General features: G+C 45.8%; 1 protein-coding gene across 3 annotated transcripts in view; it reads right to left on the bottom strand.

The window, feature by feature from the left end:
- The window catches only part of GCFC2 (GC-rich sequence DNA-binding factor 2), a 53,444-nt gene that overhangs the window by 25,259 nt on the left and 18,178 nt on the right, over window positions 1-10,007 (bottom strand). For all 3 annotated transcript variants that reach the window (XM_019520832.1, XM_019520830.1, XM_019520831.1), the window contains exons 5-6: window positions 3,012-3,100; window positions 1,206-1,321 (exon numbers count right to left, since the gene is read on the bottom strand). In XM_019520832.1, coding sequence (XP_019376377.1) covers window positions 1,206-1,321; window positions 3,012-3,100 — 205 coding nt within the window. The remainder of the gene's footprint in view (window positions 1-1,205; window positions 1,322-3,011; window positions 3,101-10,007) is intronic.

Genomic DNA, 10,007 nt, shown 5'->3' with positions numbered 1-10,007 from the left:
GGTCACAAGCTGGCGGAGGGAAGGTTTAAGTTGGACATCAGGAGGCGCTACTTCACGGTCAGGGCGGCTAGGGTCTGGAACCAGCTTCCAAGTGAGGTGGTGCAGGCTCCCACCCTGGGGGTTTTTAAGAGGAGGTTGGATGACCACCTTACTGGGGTCATTTGACCCCAGTGCTCTTCCTGCCATGGCAGGGGGTCGGACTAGATGATCTGCTCAGGTCCCTTCCGACCCTAGAAACTATGAAAATATGAAACTATGAAAGTCTCATCTTTTGTTCAAATGGTATGGTTGTATTTATCAAATGTAACATTATTATTTCAGCATTCCTCAGATCACAAAAGAAAGAAGAGAAAATATGGTCTCATGAAGAGCTGAACAATCTACTGTGAGGGTATATGTGGGTCTGCTTGCAGCACATGCTGACACATCTGGGCAAGTTTAATCTAATTCAGAAGAATAACTATAGCTGTGAAAATGCAACAGCGTAGCCTTTAGTGTGTCCTAGCTACTATGGGGGCCTGTGGCACACACTCATGCTGTTAGCATGTGCTAAAGCCTAGACTGCCATATCTTCACCTGATATAGCTATTGTTACCTGATAGATTAAGATGGCATAAGAAAGCTAGTTTTATGTCCACCACAATAATATATAGGTGTGATTGTAGCATATGCTAAAGTAGACATCTAACTCTGTATGACACAGATGAAATTGTTATTGGTTTATCTTTATTTTCAGCTTTCAAGGGCAGACAGGTAAAAATGATATCATAACACTATTAACCTATAGATCTAATTCTCATTTCTAAATGTTATTCTATATGCAAGAGAAGTCAGAATTTAACTAATCCAACTCAAAGTGTTACTGGGCAGTTCTGTGTCTTGGATGCCTATGTCACAGCCAGAGACTGGTGCCCTGGTCACCCCCATTTAATTACATTACTGAATCCAACCAAGTCTTAAATACTGAAATCAACGGGATTTTCCAAGGGAGCGGCAATCTGTCTGCACATAGCTCACCACATGACAGGGACCTAAAACTGGTGTTAAGTTGTAGTACTGTTCAGATACAGCAAATACATGTAAAACAATAAAGCTACAATCATCTAGTACTTGGGAAAGATTGCAAAATGGTTTATAAAGACATTAAACAATAATGTATTTAGCACAGGTTGCTCAATATTTATTTGCAAACCACTAGCATTTACCTTGTAGTCAGTCGCTTCTTTACAATTTCTAAGTCTACAGGTGGCAGTGAAACAGAGGGATCAAATGTTATCTTCATGGTTCGGGATTTATGCAGAAAAGCATCCTCATTAATTCCCTGTAAGAATTAGCTGTGTTATTTTTTAGTAACTTGTTTTCTTATGCATAGACAGGCCTTACAGTTGGAATATGCAGCAAACTGGGCATATTTCTAGACTGAATGGAGAGTGTTTCCTGGGCACAAGTTTTGCAAAGTAAAGTTGAATAAAAGGACAGTTCTTCAGTTTGGAGTACCCTTACTTTCTCTCTCTCTCTCAAATTATATCAATAGTTTTCTGGACTGTACAGAACACCTCTATACTGGCAAGTATAACCTGACTAGTATTTTGGAATATAAAAGCTCTCCTGTGTAGGGGTGTAACAATAGAGATTTTTGCAGCCGATACCGATAGCAGATTTTTAAGGAGACATATTGGCTGATCCTGATCTGATTTCCGATACTCAGCTCTTCATCTTGAAGAGTTGCATCCAGCTGGTAAGTCTGCTGTGGTGGAAGGGGAGGGAAGGGGTGTGTGGAGGGGCAGATCAAGGCCCCAGCGTTGAGGGAGGGAATGGGGCTAGGGAAGGGGAAGGCGCTGACCAGCCAGGGCAGGGAGGGGCAAGGGACAGAGCCAGAAGCAGCTTGTGGGGAGGGGTGGGAGGGTTGTGTGTATGCCCCCTGGATCTGTGTGGCGTGAGGTGGGCTGCAGCTGTGGGTGCGGGCCAGGGCAGGCACAGAACAGCGGCATGGCTCATTGGGGCAGAGTGGGGGTGGTGGCTCCCAACACTGCACGTGGCTTGTCTGGCAGCTCCTGCTGCTCGTCTGAGAGGGCAATTAAGAAGATGGTCTTTTGGAGGATGAATTTCCCCAACCAAAGGGTCTACAACAAGCTGAATCCTGTGCTCTGGTACTGAAAACTAACCCCTTGGAGTTACCCAAGAGGTAAATGTGGACACTGGCCTTATACTTCTTCCTATCCCAGGAAACAAATGACTTACGGCGAGTGAACGTCTTAGGGGCGGGAGACTCTCCCAACGAGTACAGGCATTTGGTATGCTTGTCCACAAAAAGGATAGCTTCCTCACAGAAAGGACAAAATGTGAATCCTAGCAAGCTTAGGATAGCCATATCAGCAGACAAAGGACAGGTATGGCAAAAGAAAATGGCCCCGCTCAACTAGAAAAGCCATGTGGCAAAGGTCAATGGAGTGTTAGGTCTCATCGGAAAACAATGAAAACTGTGACAAAAATGAGAGAGAGAGAAATAAGAACTAAAAATCAAAATGGATCTGCAAGCACAGGAGAAAAAAAAGCATGGGTCAGAAGGCGACTTCAAGGGCTGAACACACTTTAGTGTGGAGCAGACTACAGAAATTCCGTTCTGCACCAAACCAACTGGGAGGAACTGAGGAGCAGAAGGTGTTTATCACTCTCTGTGCCCAGGCGTGGAGCACAGGGAGGCTAAGGCTATGTTAGGACAAAAAAAGTCTCCAAACTTAAATGCCTGAGAAGCACGATGCACAAGCAGAGGAACATGTGAATGGTCAAGTGCTTGACAAAGAATATATCCTGTAAGGTTAATAACAGGGTTTGTCCTTGGACCATTAGCAGACTCTTCCCCTGTCTTTCTCTCACTTAAAGCATTAATGTCAGCTCCCCAAAACCTTGTCTACTGAACATGGAAAAAAGAAGTTTTAACACTGGTCCCCCCAAAAATTCTCTTACATTGGAGAAGAGAGCAGGGACAATAGCAGGAAAAAACATATTACCTGAGAAAGTTTGAGTGCCTTCTTCATTTGCTGTTCTTCCCATTCATTTTGAGTTTCCTTATCTTCACTTGATACTCCACTCTCAGATACTGGAAATAAAAGAAAAAATAATTATGCAATCTATTACAGACTGTCTTCCCATCTATACCTCCTACCCAGCAAAAAATGGCTTCTGTTCCCACAAGTTTTACTGTAGAAATGATATGGGTAAACAGAAGAGCACAGATGGGATTCTCAAAGTGGGACACAACAGGAGATGGCTGCAGAAATGCATAAAATTCAGAATTACGCCTGAATGCTAAATCCCTAGAATATGGTTTCAGAGTGAACTGCTGCTGCAGAGCCACTGGAATCATGAAGCACTGTATTCTACCAGCATGCTGGCAAGTTTTTATTTCTCGAACAACACTGTACATGACCCATAATAAAACAAGGTAAATAGAGGTAGTAGTGGTACAGTAAGAAGGACTATAAACGTGGTAACTTCATAAATGAAATTCCTTATGCATATTCTATATTGTGTCAGCTTATTTCAATGACAAAAATGAATTTTGCTTACTATTTGTTCCCTTTTGCATATCAGATCTAATACAGATATGGGAAACTAGCCTGGATTCTATTCAAGCTTACTCATCAAATGAATTGTTAACTCAGTTCACATCTTGCAACGCTTATTAGTGTAAATAACATAAGGACCATGGGTCTAGACTCTCTAAAATTTGAACAGCAGAATCTTTATGATTAGCCAAAGAACACGGGTTCAACTTCTAAGATCCCCAGCTGAGCTCGCAATACTTGCAGTTAGAGACAAAACAATAAGCACCTTTACTTGTATATGGCAAAGTGGAAATTATTTAAATGTCAACAAACATGGGCTGTCCCCAGTGAAACTTTAACAATGTCACTATTCAGAGCATAGTCACAATTTTAAGAAGTTCACATTTTGGCCTTGAACTACTTGATTCATTCCTTTTAAGGATGTCTGTCATGACCTTCAAAAAGCAGGCCACAATCAGTAAGTCTGACCTTTTCCTGAAGGTTGAAATAGCAGCAACAGAGAATGGAATGACAACTACAAATATACTTTACATGAGCTATCAGAAATTGATATAGGACTACAAAAAAACTAATCTCAAAGGTCATTCATCTAGTAAAGATGATGCTCAATATTAAAAAAATGTAATTGGCTTGAATAAAGTAAGACAAGGTTTAAGTTTGGAAATAAGTCATTAACAGTATTTAAAACTGACAGTATTTACTTTGAAATAACCAAATGACTAAGAGTTAAAAAAATATGTAAGCGTCTACCTGGGATATAAATGTAAGATAAACTGATATATAATAGAAAAGCAACAGAGCAGGAAATCATTTAAAGAGCCTCGAGTGATAGTGAGAAAAAAATAATACAACGGAAAAAGTAAAACAAACACATTCATGATGATGAAACACTCAACATAGGTACTGATTTCTTAGATGCTCTGGGTCTCAATCACCCACTGAAAAATGTTAGCAGGTGCTCAGCACCCACAGAGCTGCTTGCAGATGTTAAAAAAGAAAAAAAAAGAAAAAACACACACTTTACTAGAAAAAAAATACATGACTTCAACCCGGCTCTGCAGTGTCTGTAAAGATTGGACACTTCAGCAATGCTTCTTGGCACTTTTAACTAAAGCTGATTCAATCAGCTATTAGATAAAAGTGCCAAAAAAGCCCCACTAAAGCACTCAATCTTTACAGACACAGCAGAACTGGGTAGAAGTAACATGTTGCCTCTTCTGGGCATGCATGGGGCTTGGCACAGGAATGCACCGAGTTAGAAGTAAAGTGCCAGGTTTTTACTGGGCTCTTTTTTTCCGGGGGGGGGGGAGGTTTACGCCTGCAAGCACCCACCAGCAAAAAAAAAGCTGGTGCCTATGAACAATCATTTACTGAACATTAAATAGCCAGTTTAGCGAACATTAAATACCGTATCTTCTCACAGACCACGTGCCCCCAAATAAGACAAGCATCTTATTTGTGGGAAGTCAGAATGAAAAAAAAGTTTTTTCCAGAGTTATGGCCACATATAGCAGGGACACGGCCTAATCATCAGCTCACTCACCCTTCCTTTTCTGCTCAGGCAAAGGCTACAGTTTTAAACCTTTCACAGCTAAATTATCAGAAGCTCTTAGCTGCTCTGCCAAAAGTTGAAACTAGCTGCTGCTGAAAACAGGACTCCAGCGGTGTTGGGCCCAGGACCCAGTCCTGGCATGCAAGGGTCAATCTGGCTCATGGACCAGTCCCATCCCACTCATTTGGTTTACAAGGCCAAAAGGTTGAGCACCACCCAGCTAAGCCATTAGGCAGTGATTGGTGGAACAGGATAACAATTAAAAGCTAAAATGACCAACAGCAGCAGAACCACAGTAAAACAAGAAGCACCTTCCTAAAAAAACTGCAGAGCTTGGCCCAGAACAGCAGCTGACCATGAAAATCCCCATCGGCATGGAAGTTGCACTGCAATCCAGAAGCTCACAAACCCTAGCTGTTGCTATCAGTAGCTAACCACTTAGGAGTGATCGATCAAACATCAGGGCTGCTGTCATGGAAGTCCACAGTGCTAGGTCTAAGTTGTCATTGTGCTATGCTACAAAGCCTGGCACTGCACACGTTCTTGACAGCTTTGCACAGATGAGATTCCCAAACTGCAGTATGCCAAAGACTTTATCAAAGGGAAATGATATTAATCTGTGCTGCTGCAAGGGAGGTCTATTTTCTATTGTTTCAACAGTTGGGAGAGATGCTAGACAAGCTTTCAGGTCTATTGTTTCAACAGTTGGGAGAGATGCTAGACAAGCTTTCAGGCACAAAGTGCCCTTCCTTGGGTCTGGGAAAGAAACAGAAGCAACCTATGCTAAAGACAGTATAATGGAGATAAACACAATTCATTGTTTTATCTGCTATATATTATCTAACACAATAAGGAACACCTGGTATTCAGAAAACATTGAAAATCAGAAAAAACAGCCCCTTGTCCTATTAATTTTAACTAATACAGGAAACCCTTGTTATTCGCGGGTTCGGCATTCGCGGTTTCAAATATTCACAAATGCCGAAAATACCGGTACCCCTTATACACTTCCAGAAGCTCCTTGGGAGCTCTGCACTTGCTGCTGCTGGGCTCCTGCCACCAGAGCTGTGCCCTTCCCAGTGCCTTATTTGCAGATTTCACCATTCGCGTGGATCACAGGAACTTGTCACCTGTACTAGTAGAGCCTCACTTCATGTCATTTTCCACAGCACAGAATGATAGTAAAGTCCTGTTCCCCAACAGTTTCAGCATGGTTATCCACCTGCGCTTCTTGAGTGACCTGCAAATTTCCCAGGTCACACTTTTTGACTAGCCTGATAAGTCTTTTCTTGGTCAGCGGACATGGCATTCTGTTAAAGGTGTGCCAATGCATCAGGCCAATATCGGATTGGCATCGATATAAAGAAAAATGTCTGTATTGGAAAATTGGCCCGATATGGCCAATAATTTGTCCGATAAAAGCCTGTCCGTAGACACAGTGGCAGTGCAACATGTAGGCAGTGAGGAGCAGAGCCATCAGCATGGAGTGCTGCATGCAGCTGGTAAGTCTGGTGGAGTAGAAGGGGAGGGGGAGGACGGGTGTGGGGGTGCAGATCAAGGCCCCTGTGGTGATGGAGGGTGTGGGGCTGGGGCTGGGGCAAGGGCTGCCCAGCTGGGGCTGGGGTGGGTACAGGACAGAGGCATGGCTCGTCAGGGGACATGGGAAGGGGGCGCGGCTCCTGCCACTGCACATGGCTCGTCCGGTGCTCATCGGGCGCCCCCCGCCACTTGTCCAGGAGGCACTGGGGGGGGGGGGGGAGGGGGGCCCCCGAATCTACCCAGGGGGGGGGGGGGGGGCCCCTGCCATGGCACATGGCTCGTCCGGTGCTCATCGGGCGCCCCCCGCCACTTGTCCAGGAGGCACTGGGGGGGGGGGGGGAACGTGTGCCCCCGAATCTACACAGGGTGGGGAGGGCTGGGGCTGCAGATCTGGAGGCACACACCCCCTTCATGCTCTCTTGGATGAGCAGCAGGAGCAGCAGCAGGAGCTGTCAGACAAGCCATTCGCAGTGGCAGGAGTCTCCCCACTCTCCCTCCAGTGAACCATGCTGCTGTCCTGCACCTGCCCTGGCCCCAGCCCCAGTCCCAGCTGCAGCCCACCTCGCACCACACAGATCCAGGGGGCACACGCACTTCCCCTCACCCCCATGCATGAGCTGCTTGCAGCTCTGTCCCTTGCCCCTCCCTGCCCTGGCTGGTCAGCACCTTCTCCAGCCCCATTCCCTCCCTCAATGCTGGGGCCTTGATCTGCCCCTCCACACGCCCCTTCCCTCCCCTTCCACCACACCAGACTTACCAGCTGGATGCAACTCTTCAAGCTGAAGAGCTGCATATCAGAAATCAGATCAGGATCAGCCAATATGCCTCCTTAAAAATCAGCTTTTGGTATCAGCTGTAAAAAATCTCTATCAGTACACCCCTACATTCTGTGATTAGAAGAGCTTTTGGTGGATTATTTTTCCATGTCAGCAATTATATTCTGGTTTAAGAACAGAATAGGTTCCTATTGGAGAGAGTTCAGCAGAGGGCAATGGAAATGGTTTGGGGTCTGGGGCACATGACATATGAGGACAGGCTGAGGGAACTGGGCTTATTTAGTCTAGAGAAGAGAAGACTGAGGGGGGATTTAATAGCAGCCTTCAACTGCCTGAAGGGGGGTTCAAAAGAGAATGGATCTGGACTGTTCTCAGTGGTGGCAGATGACTGCAGAAGAAGCAACAGTCTCAAGTTGCAGCAAGGGAAGTTTAGGTTAGATATTGGTAAGAAATTTCTCACTAGGAGGGTAGTAGAACACTGGATCAGGTCACCCAGAGAAGTGGTGGAAGCTCCATCCTTGGAGGTTTTCAAAACTCAGCTAGACAAAACTCTGGCTGGGATGAGCTAGTTAGGGCTAGTCCTGCTTTGAGCAGGAGGCTGGACTGGATGAGGTCCCTTCCAGTCCTCATGTTCTACGATTCTATACAACACTCATTACCGTATCACAGCACTTGTTGGTACCACATTACTAATCACATGTGCAGGCTAAAAAGCACATGTAGCAGTGTAGCAGGTTGTCTAGGTTTGAAAGAGTTTCAGGTTTTTAAAATATGTTTCTTTGCATTTATGCTGGAGAAAAGAAGGTGCAAGAAGTACACCCTGTGCTTGGAATAGAAAGTGATGATGTTTGTGACAGTACCTGTGGGGGTTTCAGTTTTGGACTGGTTCCCAAGGAAGTCTTGTATTCTATGTGAACAAACTCTACAACTGTCTTGCAGAATTATATTGCCAGGAGCACTGTTTGGCCATAGTTCCATCCCAGAGCTTGAGGTACTTTTACAGTACGTTAAAAGCACTTTAAAAAGTGGAATTTGAAGCACTTCTTAATTTGTACCACTATCAGCAGTATACAGACAGAGTCCCCTCCCAGCAAAACTGACTCAAATTTTGTCAGAACTAGTGACAGTATATTATTTCACATCCATGGGGTGATGAGCAGGGATCTTAGCATCTCTTTGGACATTTCTATGTCCCATAGAGAGCGGATGGCTTTGGGTCTCCTTACCTTGCATGCACTGAGTGAGCAGCACCATCAAGTATTGCTGGTGCTCTCTACTGAGCTCACACCAGAGTTTTGACCTTAGCCATGCTTTCCATTGTGTTCAAGCACTTTTGCCAGCTAGTATGCCCTGACATATAAGCTTAGAGCCCAACAAAAAGTCATAAAGCCATGTTCTATGCTGTGCAAGTCCACGAGTGATGTGCCCAGAGAACATATAAGAGATTCCAGCTTAGCAGCTGCTGTACAATCATAGGACATGCCTTTGGATACCTTGAGGCATGGTGGAGAGTACATGGGGTGCACGTGAATACTAATGATCATTAACTGTCTGAGGGCATTGGAGACCGCGGGTGGCATCCACATCCCCATCTTCTGCCCAGCCCAGGCGTTCACCAACCGCAATGGCTACTTCTCCATCATCCTGCGCTGTCGACCACTGGGGATGCTTCACCCACATCTTTGCTGGTTGAGTGAACAGTGCCCATGATGACTGTGTCTTCTGCAACTCCCACTCCCTGGGCTGATGGGGAGTGGGCACTACACTACTGGGACCCCCAACTTTGTTATCAGCAACATCATCATTCCCTCCTCCTCACTGGGGACATGGCCTACTCCCTTCTGCCCTGGCTGATGAATCCGTACAGGGCCACCTGGACTACCAGAAGGAGGACTTCAACTACTGCCTACGCAGGTGCTGGATGACAGTAGAGTGTATCTTCAGCCACCTTGAGGCATATTAGTGGACATTTTGAGGTGGAGGAGAACCTGATGCAACCCATCGTTACCAGGTGCATACTCCACAACATCTGTGAGACCAGGAGGAAGGTCGTCCACAAAGCCTAGGCCATGGAAGACCTGGGCCACAGACCAGGCCTAACAGCGTGAGCACATATGGCACAGTATGAGTGAGAGGATGAGCCCCAAATAGCCAGTACCTTCCTCATCCTCATGGACAGAGGTATGTAGGGCCAGAGGGCTGAGTTGCCAGTGCCCTGGCACCAGGCCACAAGTCTCCTGCCCTGGGCTCCTCTGGCCCTGTGTCCCAGACAGCACTGCCCACAAGTCAGGCTGCTCAGGCACCATCCCCCTTCTCCTCTCCCTCACCCAACCCCTCTCTCCCCAAGAGGTGCAGGGAAATGGTGTGAAGAAGAGATGTGCCTTGGTTTAATAAAATGTTGCAGCTGCCGATTTTTTCATGCATTTATTAAAGAATACCTGCTGAACACTGCCCATGGCAGAACTTGTCCCCTTCTCCCAACTACCACAAAACAGCAAACCTTTGTAGGGGTGGGGGAAGTAAGAAGGATGCAACCTAGAAGGGGTGGTTTGGACAGGGAGAGAGGTGGGG

Source organism: Gavialis gangeticus, unplaced genomic scaffold (assembly GCF_001723915.1).
Source record: "Gavialis gangeticus isolate Ggan-Ray unplaced genomic scaffold, GavGan_comp1, whole genome shotgun sequence".
In the NCBI taxonomy this organism is placed as follows: Eukaryota; Metazoa; Chordata; order Crocodylia; family Gavialidae; genus Gavialis; species Gavialis gangeticus.
Note: the sequence above shows the minus strand (reverse complement) of the source record. Positions and strands in the feature narration are given on the sequence as shown.